Source organism: Ornithorhynchus anatinus, chromosome 15 (genome assembly GCF_004115215.2).
Source record: "Ornithorhynchus anatinus isolate Pmale09 chromosome 15, mOrnAna1.pri.v4, whole genome shotgun sequence".
Classification (NCBI taxonomy): domain Eukaryota; kingdom Metazoa; phylum Chordata; class Mammalia; order Monotremata; family Ornithorhynchidae; genus Ornithorhynchus; species Ornithorhynchus anatinus.
In genome coordinates this window covers 13,056,383-13,077,439 of record NC_041742.1, presented here as the reverse complement: position 1 = coordinate 13,077,439, position 21,057 = coordinate 13,056,383, and the positions used below count along the sequence as shown (strand labels likewise).

The 21,057-nt window shown below is 49.0% G+C and overlaps 1 protein-coding gene across 7 annotated transcripts in view; it reads left to right on the top strand.

Annotated features, from left to right (window-relative positions):
* The window catches only part of DMD (dystrophin), a 660,617-nt gene that overhangs the window by 443,215 nt on the left and 196,345 nt on the right, over nucleotides 1–21,057 (top strand). For all 7 annotated transcript variants that reach the window (XM_039914163.1, XM_039914164.1, XM_039914160.1 and 4 more), the window contains one exon: nucleotides 11,546–11,721. In XM_039914163.1, the coding sequence (XP_039770097.1) occupies nucleotides 11,546–11,721 (176 nt within the window). The remainder of the gene's footprint in view (nucleotides 1–11,545; nucleotides 11,722–21,057) is intronic.

The following is a 21,057-nucleotide window of genomic DNA, read 5'->3' as shown; positions in this document are numbered from 1 at the left end:
AAGCGCTTCACGAGTACCATGATTCTTCTTCTTCTTCTTTTCTTTTGACAGAAAGGAGAATTTTCTTTAACCTGGAATTTCAAATGCAAAATAAGAAATCTCTCATCCGATTGGCAACTCGGTGCAAAAGTCAAGATTGCGTGTTACTTTGGAAAACTTAGCTCTAAAGAGCTCTAAATGCTTGATCCGATGGAAATAGTTGAATATTTTTAAAAACAGAAAAAAAAATCTTTGTCACATCATTCAAATTTAACCTGCGTACGTTGTGGTGAGAGCTAGCTGCCGGGCTGGCTCCGAGGAGGACCTAGGGGCCGGCTGGCAGCCGGTAATGTGCCAGGCGGCTGATGCCAGCTCACTAAATCAGAGGGAGTTGTCACCTGGCATGAGGGAAAGCTTGGATGTCAGCAGTAATGGCGTTTACTGAGCACCACCTCGGGCCAGTGTACCGTACCAAGCGTTGGGGAAGGCCGAACAGAAACCAAGGGCACCTCCGTGGCCCACACGGAGCTTAAGCTATACCGTCGTTTCCCTCTTAAAAGCCAACGTTTGTCCTTTTTGTAACTGTGGTATTTGTTAAGCTTTACCAAGTGCCGGGCGGTGTATTAAGCGCTGGGGTTCCCACATCAGCGAGGACCTGTGTCAATGTGGCCAAGTCCCCCGATGGGTACCAGGAGCCGGTAACCGATCAGTCAGCCGGTGGTATTTATTGAGGGTTGCACAGTGGGCAGACCACTATACTGAGTGTTTGGGAGAGCTGTTTAACGTATTTTACAAATGAACTGAACGGAAGGCGTAGAGAAGTGAAGAAACTTGACCAAGGGTACAAGTCAGGCAAGCGGCAGAGCAGAGATTAGAACTCTTGACTCCCAGGCCTGTGCTCTAACCACTAGGCCACGCTGCTTCTAGTATCGACTGAGTTCCCGTTGGGTGCCTTGGGCTTCCGGAACAAAGGACGGCCACGTTCCCGGCCCCCTTAAGATAATGATGGTTGGGAGACTCGGCGGAAGCAGATGTTACCGTGTAGTGACGTATAGTTAGTACATATATAACGTATATAGTAGGCGCACGATAAAAGACTGAGAAGCGGCGTGCGGCCTGGTGGATGGAGAATGGGCCAAGGAATCAGAAGGACTTGGGTTCCAATCCCGTCTCTACCCTTGGTCTGCCGTGTGACCTGGGTCAAGTTACTTCACTGCTCTGTGCCTCAGTTACCTCATCTGTAATATGGGGATTAGGACTGTCGACCGCATGTAGGACGTGGACTGTGTCCACCCGGATTAGCTGGTACGTGCCCCGTCACTCAGTACAGTGCTTGACACTTAGTAAGTGCTCAGCAAATACCGTTAAGAAGAAAAAATCGTCGTCCAAGCTTCTGCTCAGGCTTCCGAGGAAAACGCCGAAAGTCTGCAGTGCTGAGCTCCCGACCACCATTTTGTCGGCGGGAAGGCCAAGTTGTTTGCTCTGGAAAGGCCTCTCGGTGTGCAGCACGGAGGTGTGCTAGACGCCGGTGTGACGGCTGTCGGGACCTCTGGCCGGGGAGCTTTACCCCACGCGACATGCGTCCTCATCCCGGACAAATGAGGCTCTCTCCGGACGCCACCAAATCGCCTCCCGTTCTGCAGTATCGCTAGGCAGAAAGAGACAAGTCCTGGGCGCTCCCGTGCTCGATTCGGACCTCCCGGTGTATAAAGTCTTCTGCACCTTCCCAAGATAACAAGAGTAATAGTTGGGTTTTTTGTTAAGTGCTTACTATGTGCAAAGCAGTGTACTAAGGCTGGGGTAGATGCAAGTCCCACATGGGGCTTGAAGTCTAAGGAGGAGGGAGCACAGGTCGCAGGAGCCCAGATTTTTGGCCCACGCCTTCTCAGTGAGGACCTGTGTCAATGTGGCCAAATCCCCCAGTGGATACACAAGGTGGTAATCGATCAGTCAGCCGGTGGTATTTGTGGAGCGTGCTCAGTGGCCAGACCACTATACTAAGTGATTGGGAAAGCTATTCAATAATAATAATAATGTGTGGAATTTAAGTGTGTACCATGTGCCAGGCTCCTTTCTAAGCGCTGGGGAAGATATTCTGTATCCAGTACGAGAGGAGTTGGATACAGTCCCCGTCCCACATAGGGCTCACGGTCTTAATCCCCATTTCCCAGATGAGGTAACCAAGGTAGAGAGAAGTGAAGCGACTTGCCGGAGTCGACACAGCAGACAAGTGGCTGCCGAATGGCTCAAGAGTGAGGGAACCACTTGGTGTTTCCAACTGGATCGGGTAGTTTATCGAGCAACATGTTAGATCCTTAAAATGGAGGAGGAGAACAGACTCTAGGCTAAACTCATTAGGGGCAGGGAACATTGCCGCTGATACCGATGTATTGTACTCTCCCAAACCCCCAGTACAGTGCTCTGTACGTAGAAAGTGCTGAGTAAATACCATTGATGGATTGATTTAGATGGAACACTGTGGGATCGAGGAGAGGCTTGGCAAGTGAATAGGGTGACAGAGAAGGCCGTGATTCTCACCGTGCCGGAAGTTCCCGGGAAAATGTCTGAGGCTGCAGTTTGGCTCTTACCTCTGTTTTTTGAAGGGTTTATATTATTTAAATACTGGTTATGTTTTAAATCCTATGGCTTCCTTTTGGTCGATATCGGTCAATCGTATTTATTGATCGCTTACTGCGTTAAGAGCACTATACTGAGCACTCGGGAGAGTATAATATAACGGCTTCGATAGACACGTTCCCTGCCCGCAACGAGCTTCCGCTTAAGAGGGTTCCCTACCCGAAACTGTTAGCTTTACCGTTCTCTCGTCTTCCGACGGGTTGTCTAGTTCTGCTAAAATGAATCATCTACTCTTGCTCGAGGCAGGAAATGTTTGGGAGAAACTGTGTGTTTCTCTGGACTTTTCTCCAGATGTGGCCCATTATGGCTACTTTAAACAGTTTATTTCATCGTTGCCGCTCCGAGAGGTGAGGAAACTAACATGGAAATCAGGGACCACTGCTGCTTGACAGGCGTTAATGAGATTTTCGCTACTGGCCGTGAATGCCAATTCCTCCCCTCCGATAGTAGAAGCCCAGAAGGCCCTGCCGAATCCAGTTCCCCTTATCTCTGGGCCGCAGGTGATTGTCTCTATCCGTTTCCATCCCCTCCAGATCCCAGCGCAGCTTGCTCGTCGCCCAGAAGTCGGTTCTCCCGGCGCTTGACGTGAGCGCATTAAACAGGTCGGAGATTGGCAGGCTACACCGTTGGTTCCTCCCGGGGTGGGAATCCAGCCCAAAGGCCCGGTCCGGCACCAGCCGGTCAAAGCCGCTCCCCAGAAAGGCGGGAAAGTGAGGGATGAGCCGACGGGAATTTCCTGAAACCCTCCCCTCCCCCTTTTATGACAGATTTTATTGGCGCTCCTCCGTCTTTTGCCTTTTCCATTGGCGTATTTTCTGGCGACCCATTTCCATTTCCTCGGCTCTTCCCGCACGCCAACTCCGCACCTCCGGGACCCGCTTTGTTGTCTGGGTGGAAGGCCTCGAGCGGCTACTGTGTTCAATGAAAACCTAATTTTCAATCAGATCAGCAGGTTGAAGAAGAAAGTCTTCTTAATCCGTGCTGCCGCTGCTCTGATATAAATGCAAATCTCTTCTTCACATTTTTGATGGAATTGGATTTGAGAAGCATTATAATATCGATTCCCCGCGCAAATCAAGAGTAATTAGGTTTTCCTCAACCCTTCCCAAGTCTCCGTGGCCGCATCACAGCCCCGCTTGTTTTTGTCGCCCAGTAAGTTGTGAAGTAATGAAAACCCAACTTTTATTCTTGGATTCTCGTGGAATGTTAGTAAACGGTGTGTGCATTTCAATACGTTAAGTTTCTAATCACAACTAAGCCTTTGATGTAAATGAAAGGAATCTAAGTCACCTTGGAAATCTGGGCAACTATCCTCTGTTAGGCACTATACATTTCAGGGATGAAAGAGGCCATGTCGTTGGATGGACGGCATCTAGCTGATCATGATGCATTTATCGCAGAGGTGAAATGATACCCGTTGAGGTTCTCGAGAGTGATCAGATCGGACAAATGGGGAATTGTTAAATCATAGAGGAATCGTTTGGAGGCCCTCACCATTTTGAAGGATTTGGGCTTGGGTGGGATTTGTCGATGGCCAGAAGTTAGCAAGTTCCAACCATGATAATAATGATAACAACAATAACAATCGTTGAGGTGTTTGTTAAGCCCTTACCGTGTGCCAGTCAAAGCAAATCTAGTTGGACACAGTCCCTGTCCCACATGGGGTTCACAATCTTATTCCTCATTTTACAGATGAGGGAGTGGAGGCTCAGAGAATTGAGGTGACTTGCCCAAGGTCACACAGCAGACCCGTGCCGGAGGCCTTATTCAAACCCGGCTCCTTCTGACTCCCAACCCGGGCTCTTTCCATGTAGGCCACTCCTCAGATGCCCTTTGCCAACTGGCAAGAGGCAATCGCAGCAGCTGGACGTCGGCCGACTTCGGCGTGGACGCCCTCTGAGAGGCTCTGTTTGGCCACTCCGCTCGGACCTCCTCTCCATTCCTCTGATTTCAAATAATTTTTTTACTTCAGTGATTGACCTCTGTCTTGGTGAAGTAGAGAGAAAAGTGTTAAATCGGCCGTAGGGTCATTCGTGATTCCTAATTTATGGGCACCGGGCTCGACATCACTATCACAGAAATTTTTATTAGTTAATTCACAGAGCTCAGCACAGTGTTTGAAACAGAGTAGTATTAAATACTCCTACCTTAGACTAAGAATAAAAGAGAGACTAGAATTCTCTTATCTCCATCCGGCCAGAAGTGTTTTTGCTATTCTCCTCACGTACCGAAACAGTCCCCATCAGGAAAAAACAGAAATCTCTGGTACGCTCATTTCTGCAAGATCTCACTGGTTTTCACTCCACAGTTTGGCGAGAACACGGTGACGTTAGGCGATGCTCTTCAGGCGGCGTGTGTCGGCCTGGACGCAGCGTGACCCCGTGTTGGTAAAAGCAGTTGCACTCGCTCGTCGCACCGGTCACGGGGAGAATGCTTCGCGACAAAGTTTCCTCAATGCGGCGCTCGGTCAGGACGTGACCTCCGAGCAGGAGGAGCGCTGGATCGAGATTCCCCAGGCTCTTTCTCCCAAAACAATACCCGAGAATATATATTCTGCCCACAACCGCGGACTTGGCGATGTGAAGGTTCAGTTTGGTTTAAAACTTGAAACGCGGCATGAATGGTAAATGCGACCATTGCCACAATTTTTGAAAACGAATCGGTTTTCCAGTCTATTAGGTTTTTTCCAGCTGCCCCGTGGATGGGGGGCGGTTGCTCTGCAAGCTTTATCCACCCTTCTCCTAGCCCCACAGCAATTATGCGCATCTCCGTATCTCGTTAGACTGTGAGCCCGTCATCGGGCAGGGATCGTCTCTATCTGTTGCCGAATTGTACGTTCCAAGTGCTTAGTACAGTGCTCTGCCCACAGTAAGCGCTCAATAAATACTATTGAATGAATGAATGATTTGCATTAACCAATGTCGTCTTCCTCTCTAGACTGCTAGCTCACTGTGGGCGGCGAACGTGTCTAACCAACTCTGTTAGATTTTCCTCTCTCGAGTGCTTAGTACAGAGATCTGCAGAAAGTAAGCACTCGGTAAATACCACTGATTGATCAAGAAAATGTTTTTGCTCTTCTTTCCTCTGAGGCTCAACTCACTGCTCATCTTAAAAGTGAAGCTCCATCTCCAAGGCAGTGACAAAATAAATGACCACTGCAATATGATAATAGGACTAACCACTCCCTTCATGTCAATTCCAAGCACATAGACGACGTGACGTATCGATCGCATTCCGGGTGACCCTGGGAGTTGACACGGCCCGGCGATGGGGAAATATCAGGAATCGACGAGAAGCGGAAATGTCTATCAGAGGGTCACTCTAAGCGCTGACGGAGTAACCTCAGTCAGAGCTGAGGTGATGATGACTGAGGTATTGGTTAAGGGCTTACTTTGTGCCAGGCACCGTACTAAGTGCCGGGGTGGATTCAAACAAATTGGTTTAGACGCAGCCCCTGCCCCACATCGGGCTCACCCTCTTAACCCCCGTTTTGCACATGAGGTAACTGAGGCACAGAGATGTGAAGAAGTGACTTGCTCAGGGTCACACGGCACACGAGTGGCAGAGCCAGAGTTGGAAGCCGAGGTCTGACGACGGGGTGTTTGTTAAGCCGTCAGGCTCTGCCAAGCAGCGGGCGAGCACCTCAGGGGTAGATATAAGATAATGAGGACAGACAGAAGCGCTGCTTCACATAGAACTCACAGTCGAAGAGGGAGGGAGAATGATGATTTCATCCCCTTTTCACCGATGAGGAAATCGAGGCCCAGAGAAATCAAGACTTAGCCCAGGTCACCCCGCAGGCCAGGGGCAGAGCCGGGTCCAGATCCTGGATCTCTTGACTCCCGGGCCCGGGCCGTTTTCGATGGGACAAGGGAAGAGCCTGGAGATCAGGACCCAGTAACTCATGAGGGCCCTCAGTGACTCACCAATGACTGATAAGCAGCAGGTGTAATAATGTTGGTATTTGTTAAGCGCTTACTATGTGCCGAGCACCGTTCTAAGCGCTGGGGTAGACACAGGGGAATCAGGTTATCCCACGTGGGGCTCACAGTCTTAATCCCCATTTTACAGATGAGGGAACCGAGGCCCAGAGAAGCGAAGTGACTTGCCCACAGTCACACAGCCGACGAGTGGCAGAGCTGGGATTCGAACCCGTGAGCCCTGACTCCAAAACCCGTGCTCTTTCCACTGAGCCACACCCCCACACAACAGACCCCAGTCCAGCAGCAGAAGCGGTATTTGCTGAGCCCCGTTGGGTGCAGAACACTGTGCTGAGTGCTAGTCAAAGTCCCAAGGAGCACAAGACCCATCCCCTTCTCTCCGAGAGCTGCCGCTATTAGAGAGAGCACACGATGGCAGTTGCCAGGGGATAAACCGAGCGCTCACTGGGGGCCCAGCGCCCACCTGAGTACTTGGGAATGTCCCCCGGAAGCCCGAGACCCGTTCTCCCGCGGGGAGGGCCCCCGGCAGGCATCCCCTCCCCTGGTACTAGATGTCCGGCTGACTGGGAAATACAGGCTTCTAAAATTAGCCGGTCAGAATGTGGCAGGCATGAAGGAACACTAATTGATAGCTTCTGCCCTCCAAACTCTTAAGCCCGAAAAACCACTCGTTGGCCGCTTCACCACAGAATCAATTTGAGTGGCCTGTGTGGGGATAATCGTCTCCGTTCTCAGTCTCTGGTGCCCGAGCGGCTGGTCTGAGGTCGGGGGGGGGGGGCTACCGTCTAAGGAACGGGACGTCTGTCATATTGTTGGCACAGCGAGGTCAGGCCACCTTCTGAGCTCAGTCTCGCCGCAGGCTTCTTTTCGGAATGGGATCGAAGGTGAGAGTCGGCTAGTCGGGCAGCCCCTACTTTGGTTTTCCACGGCTGCTTTTTTTTATGGTCTCCGAGGCCCGTGCTCTCCCCCCCGGGCGCCGCTGCTTCTCAAACACCTGCCCCCCCGCCCGCCAGCCGTGGATGAAGATGAGGAGACCAGAGAGCTCCGCCTCTCCCAGATGTGGGAATATCTGTCCCCGGATTCTCCCAGCACACCTGCTGCGGCTCCCTGGTACCGAGAGCTGTTTCGGAGGTGGAAGGGCGGACGTTATCCGTAGAAATAGCGTGGCTTAGTGGAAAGAGCGTAGAATCGGGAGTCAGAGGTCGAGGGTTCTAATCCCGGCTCTGCCACTTGTCAGCTGTGTGACTTTGAGCAAGTCACTTCGCTTCTCTGTGCCTCAGTTACCTCGTCTTTAAAATGGGGATAAAAACCGAGAGCCCCACGTGGGACAACCCGATTACGTCGTTTCTCCCCAGCACTTCGAACGGGGATTGGCACGTAGCAAGAGCGTAACAAACTCCATCGTTATCATTATCATCTTGCCTCCTCCCGACCCCCGGCCCGCGACCATCACCCCCTTCTACCCACAGTTGTCTCCGCTACTCAAACCTATCCCTTGCGCGGGCTCTAATCACTCTTCCGGCCGCCAATACCTGGACCCTCTGGTCCCAGAGAGGGCTGGGGTTCCCAAAGGAGGAGGAGGAGAGGGATGGGGTTGGAGGAGAGGGCGACTTTGGATAAGTTTAAACCTGCACGGGAGATAATCGCTCTCAGCTATTGATAAGTCGCCGAAGATATCCTCGGTGTAAACGTCTCTCCGATGATTGCCTCTTTTTTAACGACAGAAAGCGTGGGGACCGGTGACAGGCGCGGCAGCTTGGGAGGAAGGCACTGAGATGGAGCAGTTTGCTGTTGGTTAGAAAACACAACTAACCGCGAGGCAGCCTGGCTTAGCGGAGAGAGCCCGGGCCTGGGAGTCAGAAGGACCTGGGTTCTAATCCTGCCTTTGCCACATGTCTGCTGCATGTCCTCGGACAGGTCCCTTCTCTTCTCTGGGTCTCAGTTGCCTCAACTGTAAAATGGGGTTAAGACTGTGAGCCCCAGATTATCTTGTATCGACCCCAGAACCTAGAACGGCGCTTGGCAGACGGTGAGAGCTTAACAAGTACCATAATAGTTATTATTGAAAACTGGGTGTTTCCTCCAGAAGCTTGTCATGAGAGAGAGAGAGAGAGAGAGAGAGCCAAGTTGCCCCTGTAACCCCTGGGTCGGGGGTCGGATTTGGGAAATCTGATTGCAGCTGAGGAAGTGCATGATGATTGTTTCCCTAGAATTTCCCTGCGCTAAACTGGCTCCTAATATGAATCTGTTTCCATTCACGTTAATAGCAATATCATAACGTTATAATTTGTTTCTGATATGGAGGAGATGAGCGCTTCCAAAGGAGTTTTATTGCACTTTGATTTTATGGAAATGTCCCTTAAAAATAAGAAGTAAAATGGAACTTCACATAATTCTTCTTTAATAGTCTTATTTTGTTTTGATAGGTACTTTCGCTATTTGATAGGAATGTTAATTGAAAACTGTGAAAAATGAATGGGATCATTTTCTTCTCTCCTCTCTGCAACAATCACCGGTCTCCCTATCTTTTCTCAGTGAGCCCGACACAGTTTCCGGTCACATCTTCACTCTTAGGCTTCTCTCCTCGCAAACTCACTTAGTGGTTGTACTCGGACAATTGGGTGATGAAAAATGCATGGTGGGGAAGAGCATGGGCCTGGGAGTCAGAGGACTTGGGTTCTGATCCCGGCTTGCCAACTGCTTCCCGTTTGACCTTGGGCAACTCACTTCCCTTGTCTGTGCCTCACTTGCTCAACTGTAAAATGGGGATGAAATGCCCGTCCTCCCTCCTAGTTAGACCGTGACCCCACATGTGATAGGAACCGTTTCCGACCTAATTGAATTGTGCCTACCCCCGAGCTTGGAACAGTGTTTGACAGAGAGTAAGCACTTGACAAATACCGTCAAAAAAATTACAGAAGAAACACCCGTGAGGTAGTGGGTGACTCCCTGCTCAGGGCAGAAGGGTCGGTGGTCTCACGGTGTGTTGGATGGCCTCAGTGGCTACTGCAGAGAATAGGAGTCTGAATGCTGTCTGCCCAACCTCCAGTTCTAACCTGGGCGCTTGATAAATACCGCTGCGAGGAAAAGCCTCTCTCGGTTGTCTGCGGAAGAGGATCGTGGGAGAAGCAGGAAAGCTTTGCTTTTGGAGGTTATTTTTCCACTGGGTTTCTTTGGAGGAACTCTTGAGGAACGGAAATAATGTTTCAGAGCAAAGTGAAATCGTGGCCCTTAGTCCTGGGCTTAGGGAAGGTGCTGCTTGAAATGGTGATAGTAACTGTCCATGATGTTCCGAGTCGATTTAAATTATTTTACGGTATCCGTTAAGCGCTTACTATTGTGCCGGGTGCTGAGGTAGAAACAAGATATCCAGGTCAGACACGGTCCCTGGCCCGCAGAGGGCTCACAGTCCCAATCCCCATTTTACAGATGAGGTAAATGAGGCCCAGAGAAGTGAAGTGACCCGCCCAAGGTCACACAGCAGACAGGTGGAGGATAATAATAATAATAATAATGTTGGTATTTGTTAAGCGCTTACTATGTGCAGAGCACTGTTCTAAGCGCCGGGGTAGACACGGGGGAATCACGTTGTCCCACGTGGGGCTCACAGTCTTTATCCCCATTTTACAGATGAGGTAACTGAGGCACAGAGAAGTGAAGTGGCTTGCCCACAGTCACCCAGCTGACAAGTGGCCGAGCCGGGATTCGAACCCGTGACCTCTGACTCCAAAGCCCGGGCTCTTTGCACTGAGCCACCCAGGTCCTTCAGACTCCCAGGCCTGGGCACTATCCGCTAGACCAAAGCTGTTGGTGGGCTCTATGCTGGATCTCCCCCGATAGGGCCAGGCCATTTGGAAGTGTGAAACGATAAGGAAAAGAAGCCGAAGGATTTTGTTTCCGTAGCGTTTGTTTCTAATGGTTCTTTCTTTGCTTTTAATCATGCAAGAGAGCTGAAAGGCGCAAATTAGATTAGTTAGGGACTTTAACTACAAAACGTTTTATAGCTAAATGGAATTTTAGCAATAAGGCTGCATACCTCAAAACAGTTAGTCGGCCAACAACGGTTTGTTGTGTTTTAATGTGCTTCCATTTACCTTTTTGAAACTTTTTACTTTTTTCCTCTAATGACCGAATAGGGAATTTCATATATACTTCCTTCCTTGATAAGGGTTTATTCTACGGCTAGGTGTTGGAAATACATCGTCCGTGTTCAGTTTTTAGAGCGCATTTGAAAATGTTTCAGCGGGGTGGCACAACTTGCTTGGAGTTTCCCCCTGAACGATCCGGAGCAGGTTAAAGATCATTTTAAAATGAGCGTGAGCAGAACTCCAGAGGTGCCTGCCGAATGGGAATGCAGATGGCGTCTTTTGAACTGGGCCCCGTGGGTGTGGTTATTTGGGACCGTCACACGTTGCTCCTCGAATGCCAGCCTATTCGCCGGACCTCCATCTCCTCTATCTCGGTCGCTGACCCTTCGCCCACACCCCCTCTCTGACGGGGAACTCCCTCCCTGTTTATATCCGCCAGGCAATCACTCCTTCCACCTTCAAAGACTTATTGAAGGCTCATCCCCCCCAAGAGGCCTTCCCCGATTAAGCCCTAATTCCCTCTTCTCCCCACTTCCGTCGGGATTGTCCTTGCGTCTGGATTGACCCCCTTCGTTCACCCCTCCTTCAGCCCCACAGCACTTACCTCCGTATCCGGAATTCAGTTATTAATATTAATGTCCGTCTCCCCCGCTGGAGCGTGAGTTCGTGGTGAGCAGAGAACGTCTACCAACTCTTTTCTACTGGACTCTCCCAAGCAGTTAGTACAGTGCTCCGCACACAGTAAACCCCCAATAAATACCATCGATTGGGAATCCCCACAGGATTTTCACCTAAAGCCCTCCCGCGGACACCCCACCCCACACGACCCGGTCGGCGGTCGTCAGTCTGTGCCCGGTTCCAGGGACGTGGCTCTTGATTCTGGCTCTTGGCGTCTTCTAGGAGCTCCAGGATGGCGTCGGGAGGCAGACGACGGTCATCCGGGCGCTGAACGCGACCGGGGAGGAGATCACCGCCCAGGCCTCGGTGACCGACGCGGATCTTCTCAAGGACAAACTGGAAACCCTGAATGTCCGCTGGCAGAAGGTCTGCAGGCAGTTGGCCGAGAGGAACAAGAGGTAGAGTCAGTACTCGGAGACACTCGCCTCGGGGAACGTGGGTGCCAGGGGAGGGGAGAGAGTCGCCAGACGTGGATTCTAGTCCTGGCTCTGCCACTGGCCCTCGGTGTGACCTGGGACAATCGATCAATCATTCGTATTTATTGAGGTCTTACTATATGCAGAGCACCGTCCTTAGCGTTCGGGAGAGTCCAGTACAAAAGAATTAGCAGATTCGTTCCCTGCCTGAAAAGAGATTGGGTAGGGATCGTCTCTATCGGTTGCCGAAATGTACTTCCCAAGCGTTTGGCACAGTGCTCCGCACAAGGTAAGCGCTCAATAAATGCGACTGAATGAATAGAGAGGGAGACAGACATTAAAATGAATGTCATTTATGATATATAACCTAAAGATGTATACGGAAGTGCCGTGGGGTTGGGGGTGGGGTGGCATCAAGTGTCCAAAGGTCACAGAAGGGACCCAGCGCAGAAGGGAGAGTGAGCTAAGATAAAAAAAAGGGTTTAATTGGGGAAGACCTTTTCAGGGATAAGTCGCTCAACCTCCCTGGGCCTTGGTTGTGTCATCTGGGAAATGGAGTTCATTCGTTCAGTAGTATTTATTGAGCGCTCACTATGTGCAGAGCACTGTACTGAGCGCTTGGAATGTACAATTCGGCAACAGAGAGAGACAATCCCTGCCCAGTGACGGGCTCACGGTCTAAACGGGGAAGGCAGACGGCAAAGCAAAACAGAACAAAACGAAACAAGACAGCGTCATCAAGATAAATAGAATCTTGGAGATATACCTCATTCACAAAATAAATAGGGTAATAAATAATATATACAAATATGCATAGTGCTGAGGGGAAGGGGAAGGGGGAAGAGCAGAGGGCGGGGAGGGGGGAGTTAAGATCCCCTCTTCCCCCCAGCCCACCAGTAGAGGAAACCTATATAATTGACAGATATTGTTTTTCCAATTTAGATAGGATTTATTATGCACTCGGTCTAGACTAGCACACAATAAGAAATAAGATGCAAAGGGTAAAAGGAAATGGAATCAGATGCTCTAAAAATATACTCCGTGAGTTCTTGACCCTCCAGATGGGAGCAGAGATGATGCTTTAGAACCGAATGAATGTGAATCAGATGTTTTGTTCTAGTATTTGATTCCTTCGGAAGAACCGAACCGCTAAGCAGCTGTCCTGCACGCCCTTACTCTGAGTGGGCCCTTATCTGAGCTCCTAGGGCACGAAAACCCTCAGAATGGCCACAAGGAGACGACGGCATTTCATTTCCCCTTCTCTCCAATTTGCGAGGAGATCATTCATATTGTCCGCTTTAAGGATTGTGCAAATGGGAAGTTAATGATTCTCAGGTGCTTCTCTTCTGTCTATCCATGCCTTTCAGTTATTGTAGGGTTTTTGTCACCTTAAAAAGCCAGGTCGACCTTGAAGTACAAACATTCCTCCCCGTGGGGCAGAGGAGTATCTAATGACTCATTTTCAATCCCGAAGGGCATCAGTTGCTTGCTCCGTCAAGGCCTCTCTTGGCAGGCGCCAAGACGGGTTGCCTACCGGCGGATTCTCACTTTCCGAAGAGAATCCGCTGAGCAGAAATCTTGGTGCAGCTCCCTCAGACATGCTCAAGAAACTAATTCCCCCGGGAAAATTGTGCACACAGCGATGATGTGCAAATGATCCATTAGCCTAACAACTTCTGGGAGAGCTAGCATCTCTCTGGTTAATAACAACTCCGGTGTTTATCAAGTTCTTATCGTGTTGAGCTCCGAGATCGATACAGGGTGATCGATTCAGACACTGTTAATCCGTGAAATTTTTTGTTGTCATCTGGGCAAAAAAATGGAGTGAAATAAGGGCTGTTTGTTCTGTAATCGAACCTCAGTAATTGTGAGAAGCAGCGTGGCATGGTGGATACAGCCTGGGCGTCGGAAGATCACTGTTTCTAATCCCGGCTCTCCCTCCTGTCTGCTGTGTGACCTTGGGTGATCACTTCACTTCTCTGTGCCTCAGTTACCTCATCTGCAAAATAGGGATTGAGACTGGGAACTCCTCTTGGGACGGAGACTGTGTCCAACCCAATTTGCACGTTCCCACCCCGGCACTTAATATAGTGCTTGGCACTTTAGAGAGTACTTAAGAAATACCACAATTATTATTATCCACGAGAATAACAATAATGCGATAATAATTACATTAATAATAACCTTCGAGGAAGGGATGTTGGATCGAGTCTTCCTTTCAATAAGGTATTAGTAAACAGTTCCCATTTTAGATGGAGAATTCTTACCGCCGAGCAAGTGTTCATGTCAGTATTTGTTATGTTGTGGTTAAAGTGTATTTTAAGTGGGAAACAAGAAGGATCTTTGGGGTTCTGTTTAATTAGCCAGAGCCCATAGAAAAGGTCTCCTGCAAACTGAAAAACATGCCGGTCCAATCGACTGATGGACTGAGCCAATGGAAAATATCCTTCCTAAAGTCATGGACAGAGGCAGAGCTGAGTCTTGAATCCGGAGAATAATAACGATGGCATTTAAGCGCGTCTTATGTGCGAAGCAGAGGTCTGTGAGCAGTCTGTAAGCAACATCAGCAAGGAATATAATAATAATAATTATTATTATAATAATAGCGGTCATCTTGATTGCGGTATTTAAGTGCTTACTCTGTGTCAAGCGCTGTACTAAGCATTGGGGTAGAAACAAGATCATCAGGTCCCACATGGAGCTCACTGTCTAAGTAGGTGGGAGAACAGGTAGCTAATCTCCCTTTTACAGGTGAGGGAACCGAGGCACCGAGAAGAACCCACTCCCTCCTTCACAGAAGTTGCAAACATGAGGATTTCATGCTTGATTTTGACCTGCAAGGCAGCCGGTCCTTATTACCACTGCTACTTACGCATCACAGTGTTGTGCTTAAAAACCGACCTTTAGCAGAGGGGCTCGCGAAGGGGCGGAGGGCTTAGGGTCTTTGGCCGCTTAGAAAGACAGCGCCTTTCCCCAAGCACACAGATTGGAAAAGCTTCCTATCTTTTGCCTTGTGACTAGGTGAATGAGCCGGAACACTTATTACGCTTTAACACTCACTTGGGAAAGTCCAAAACAGAACGATGACATGATCCCCACTTACATAACGAGAGTCATAATGATGGTCATATTTGTTAAGTGTTTATGCGTGCCAGGCACCGTTTTAAATGTCTGGGTCAATACACGGTTGTCAGGTTGGACACAGTCCCCGTCCTGCGTGGGGCTCACAGTCCAGGTGGGAGGGAGTAGGATTTCATCGCCATTTTACAGATGAGGAAACCGAGGCACCGAGAAGTTGTGAGTTGCCCAAGGTCACCCTGCCGACAAGTGGCGGAGCAGGGATTGGAACCCGGGTCGTCCGACTCTCGGTCCCGTGCTCTTTCCAGTGAGCCACATTCATACGCACCAGGGGCTTAAGCTTCAGTAGGGATGTCAAACAGAAAAATCTTCACAATTTGAGGGGACGAAACAAATTGACCGCAGGGGACGTCTAGACCTGAGTGGACGGGAGGGTGGAAATCATTTTTAAATTGCTAGAGTTTGCTGGCGCATTCATATGACTGGGGACTCTGTGATTCCCCAGAGAAGCAGCGCGGCTCAGTGGAATGAGCACGGGCTTTGGAGTCAGAGGTCATGGGTTCGAATGCCATCTCTGCCACTTGTCAGCTGTGTGACTGTGGGCCAGTCACTTCACTTCTCTGTGCCTCGGTTCCCTCATCTGTAAAATGGGGATTAAGACTGTGAGCCTCACGTGGGATAACCTGATTCCCCTATGTCTACCCCAGCGCTTGGAACAGTGCTCTGCACATAGTAAGCGCTTAACAAATACCAACATTTTTTTTTTTTTTTGATTCAGTCAGGGAAGGCTAATTGGAGGAGGTGCAGATTTTAAAAGGGTTTCGATTATGGGGATTGTTGTGATCTACCTGATGTTGGGAGGGAGGGAGGGAGTTCCGGTCTGAAGCGAGGGGATTGGAGACCCTTGACGAGTGAGTGAGATAGAGCAAAGGAGGTTAAGTGTTGGGAATTTCCGGCTGACTGTCTCCTTCTCCGGGGGAGGACCAGCTGGAGTTGACCCTCCCTCACCCTCCCACCCCCCAATTACTCAAATTCAAGACCACAGGATCCCTAAGTTGAGGAGGAGGAAAACTGCAAGGGCAGCTGAAGACAGGAAGCTCACCGGGGCCAGGGATTCTATCTACTAACTGTGTCGAACCCTCCCGGGGGCTCTGCACACACGAGTGCTCATTAAGTAGCGTGTGATGGATTCGATTTGATTGGTTCCACCTCCGGGCCCCAAGCCAGAAGGAGAGGCTCACTGTCCGGAGGAAGGGCTTGGGGACCGGCCTTGCCCGGGCCACTGAGCTTCGAGAGGAAATGGCAAATCACATACACTGACAGACAGCTGCCAATATTTTTCCAGTTCAGGTACACTCTGATAGGAATCATTTGTAGTTCTCCCACAGGTACAAATTTTTTTTTTACCCCAGTGCTGCTCCATTTCCTAAAACAAATTTAAATTACCTATGATGAAAATTACAACGGAAGCGCTATTGCGCAGAGGAGCCGTTTCTTAAAAAAAATGTATCAGAGTGACTCTAAAATATTTAGTTTTTAATTGCACATGGGCACTAAGTGATCCATTCGTTATTATTATCACCACCGGCGCTCACCTGAATTAGTCCTACGAGGTACATTAAAGCTAGCAGGTAAACAAAGAAATAACCCTTCCTGTGGCAAATGTCGACAGAAAGAAGCTTTCAGGTATCTGTCGAGAAACGACCTCAAAAATGCTTGCTGAAAGTTAGGGCGGTTGCCCTAACGCCCCAGGTTCAAATTCTATCCTCCAGTTGTTGTTTTTTATACTTCCAAACCACACTTGTTTGTAGAAACAAACGGGAAGGTGATGATGATAATGGTATTTAAGCGCTTACTGTGTGCCAAGCACTGTTCGAAGCGCCGGGGTAGATACTAGGTAATCAGGTTGTCCCTCGTGGGGCTCACAGTCGTAATCCCCATTTTACAGATGAGGTAACTGAGGCACGGAGAAGTTAAGTGACTCACCCAAGGTCACACAACAGACATGTGGCGGAGCCAGGCTTAGAACCCACGACCTCTGACCCCCAAGGCCGGATCTTTGGGCGATAGTTGTTCGTAGGGTGGGAGTTTTGTCTGTTTACTTTTTACAGGCACTGTACTAACCGCTGAGGTAAATAGAAGATATTCACGTTGGGCCTAGTCCATGTTCCTCATGGAGACTCACAGTCTTAATCCACATTTTACCGACGAGGTCGCTGAGGCACAGGATAGTTAAATGGCTTGCCCAGGCTCACGTGGCGGACGTGTGGCAGAGCCGGAATTCGAACCCAGGTCCTCCTGACCCCCAGGCTCGTGCTGTCTATCCGCTAGTCTATGCCGCTTCTCAGCGTGTGAACACTGTTTGTGTTCCTCATACAAGGAAAGCATTGAGTCCTGGTGGAATGAGCACAGGCTTGGGAATCACAGGACCCTCTAGACTGTTAGCTTATTGCGGGCAGGGAGCATATCTGCTAATTCTGTTGTATTATATTCTCCAAAGTGCTTAATACAGTACACATAAGCCCTCAATACATTTGACTGACCGGGATGCTAGTCCCTGCTTTGCCATGTTCCTGCTGTGTGACCTTGAAGAGTCATCTCTCTCCTCTGCACCTCGTTTTCCTCATCTGTAAAATGGGGATTAAATACCTATTCTCCCTCCTACTTAGACCGTGATCCCCATGTGGGTCATGGATTGCATCTGACCCGATCATCCCGCCGCTCAGAACTGTACTTGACACATATTAAGCGCTTAACAAACACCACAGTTATGATTGTTGTAATCATCGTTATTATTATTATTATTATGTAGACCGAGCAGGTTTTCAAAACACCAATTTCAACTTTTATTCCTTGAAATGTTTGCTCCATTTCTCCCGGGAGGGGGAGAAAACAACTCTCACAAGTATCCATCGACAAGCACCGCGGCAGAAAGTCATCGATCTGACACTTCTCCATTTTAAAGGCGTCTTTCACTATAGAGACTTGAATATGAGCCGGTTTCTGGCAAAGTAAATCAGAATTAATGGGAAAGCACTGCAGTTACTATGTGACGTTCGATAAATTCTCTGTGGAGCACCCTTTACGTTTCTGCAGGAGGCTAATTATACAGTGTTGAATTCTAGAGTGTCTATAGTCAAGTCCCGGCTGCATTCCGGGTCCTACTGGGCTACAAAAGAGAGCGATTGAGATCGATGAGGGAAGCCGCCCTTTGTGCCATTTTTGAGCTCCTGCCAGGTGACGATGTCCCATTCTGGGGAGGAGGCTGAATGAATTGACGCTGAGGCTGGAGGACAAGATGACGATAATGATAATAGTGATAGGATCTATTGAGGCCTTACTGTTTGCCAAGCACTGTTCCAAGTGCTGGGGTAGATACAAGGTAATCAGGTTGTCCCACATGGGGCTCACAGTCTTAATCCCCATTTTACAGGTGCAGGAACTGAGGCACAGAGAAGTGAAGTGACTTGCCCCAGGTCACACAGCAGACAGGCGGCAGAGCCGGAATTAGAACCCATGACCTCTGACTCCCAAACCCGGGCTCTTTCCAGTAAGCCGAACTGCTTCTCGTAATACACGATTCCTTCGTGTTTCTCCATCTCTGATTCCCACCATCTCAAATGGTCGTTCCGCCCTGTGAGATAGTTGTTAGTTGTATTTACTGAGCGTTTTTGTGCCCAGAGCGCTGTCCCGAGCGCTTGAGCGAGTACAACAGAGTTGGTAGACAGATTCCCCGTCCACAACGAGTTTGCAGTCTAGAGAAGAGCAGTGGAAATGCCTTCCCCTTGCTAGTGATGTCCATTCGCTCTAGAGGAATAGAGAACCCCAGACCTCTTGGATTCATTAATTCATTCAGTCACATTTACTGAGTGCTTATTGGACGCAAAGCACTGTACTAAGCACTTGGGAGAGTACTGTATGACAGTAAGTAGACACATTCCCTGTCCACAGAAGACGAGTTTGGAGTCTAGAGGATCAGCTTAGTTCCTGGCTAGCGGTGTCTCTGGCTTCACTGGGGATTTCGGTTTCAATTTCCAAAACTCAATCCCTGTACCTGTATCTAATATAGTTTCCCCAGTGGTTTGATCTGCCTTGCTCCCCTTAGAGACACCCCCGATTCATTTAGGTGGGTTTACTTGGACTGTTTCTCTCTCAATCTCTTCTCTTCTTTTAATCCATTTGAGAACCCGGGCTTCCTCGGAGGAAATGAAAATCGGTGGTTGTTTATTTCCTTTAATGAGCTGGCTGTCCCTCTCCTCTCTGTTGAAAATCTGAGATGAGATGAGACACTGACAATGTGACTGAGCAATTTAGATCAGACCCTAAAGATCATGTGTTGGAATTCTCTTTGTTGTATTTCAAGAGGCCCTCTATCGTGTTGAAAACTTCTGGAGACAGAGTCATTTGTTTTTCTTTCCCCTTCCGCCGTCTCCTCTCCTCCCTTCTTTCTCTTTTCTTCCCTTTGCTTCCTCTTCCACTCCCTCTCTGTCCTTTCTCTTCACATCCTTCCCTTCCTTTTCTCTATCCCTCCTCTTTCTCTTCTTTTTCTCTTGCCCTCTTCCCTCTTCCCCTCTTCCCAGCTTCCTCTCTCATTCTTTGCTTTTCTCTTCTCCTTATGACCCTCCGTCACTTACCCTCCCTTCTCCCCATTTCATACTCCTACTTCCATCCCCCCCACCTCTTCCCTCTCCCTCCTTCCTCTTTTCACCCTCCCCCTTGATTGTAGGTAGCTACCAGCCAGACTGTTTTCAGGCAAGGATTTTTGTTGTCGTTTAAGATTTAGGGTGCCCCTACGATTCTTGGATCAACGAACGTGTCCCCACTCAACCCTCCTGGTCCTAGCACACTTCAAGTGGGGTCGGAACACGGTTGGGAATAAGAAGGAATGAAGTGGTATTTCCTGGCTGCTGACTCCGGGCAGAGCACCACACTGAGCCCTTGGGACAGTCCAAGAGAATTAGTAGACAGACATAATCCCTGTCCTCAGGAGGTTTACCCTCTAATGTGTGCAGAGCGTTACGTGGCCTAGTGGGAAGAGCACGGTCCCGCGAGTCAGAAGGACCTGCGTTCTAATTCTAGCTCCCCCGTTTGTCTGCCGTGTCACTTCCCTTCTCTGGTCCTCGGTTACCTCACCTGTAAAATGAGGATTAGGACTGTGAAGCCCCACGTGAGACGGGGACTGTGGCCACCCTGATGATTTTATACCTACTACGGCGCTTCGAACAACGCTTGACACAGAGCAAGTGCTTAACAAATACTATCATCATCATCACCTTAACTGCTTAGCCCTTTGGAGAGTCCAATATAGTAGACGTGATCCCTGCCCTCCGGGAATTTGCTGTCTACGGTTTGCGGAGCACCGAATGAGCCCTTGGGAGTGTCCAGTCGAGTCAGTGGACGTGATCCCTGCCTTCAGGAAACTTCCGGTCCACTGTGTGTAATGATAATCATGATGGTATTTGTTAAGCGCTCACTATGTGTCGAGCACTCTTCTAAGCACTGGGGTAGATAAAAGGTAATAAGGTTGGCCCTCGTGGGGCTCACCGTCTCAATCCCCATTTAACAGGCGAGGTACCTGAGGCACAGAGAAGTTAAGTGACCTGCCCAAAGTCACCCGGCTGGCAAGTGGCGGAGCTGTGCACGCAGTCAGCGCTCAGTAAATACGATTGAGTGAAGTGTACGATACCACAGTATAGTCGACCCTTTCTCGGTCAGGGAGTAACCTTATAAGAACATTGTTAAATAATCAGAAATGCATTTCAACCTTTTCAACAGCCTTCGAAATTGTTCTGTCACCAGGGGACGTTTGTAGCACTCATTGTGAATATTTGACATGTGGCCTTCATTCATTATTTATTTTAATGAATTGATTTAGCACCCGGTGAAAGAAGTCGGTTAAGAAATTGAGAGTATTCAGATTTTTAACCTTAGTGTGTGCTTAAGCAACTTTTACAGAAATGTTATACTCCCTACCCTGATTTTTATTTCACATCATTTTAAAAGTTTGCAAACCTCAAAATTTATTTCCTCTCGAGATTTTTAATGTGGCTGCCTTAAAGGTCCTAACCAAAATGGGTAACCATTTTCCATAAATCATCAATTCCTTACCAATATAATGTTTAAAAAGTGTAATATTCCTAACTATTTCTTTATTATAATAGTAATAATAACAGCTGTATTTATAATGTGAAGCACCTTGGCTTAGTGGAAAGAGCATGGGCTTGGGAGTCAGAGATTGTG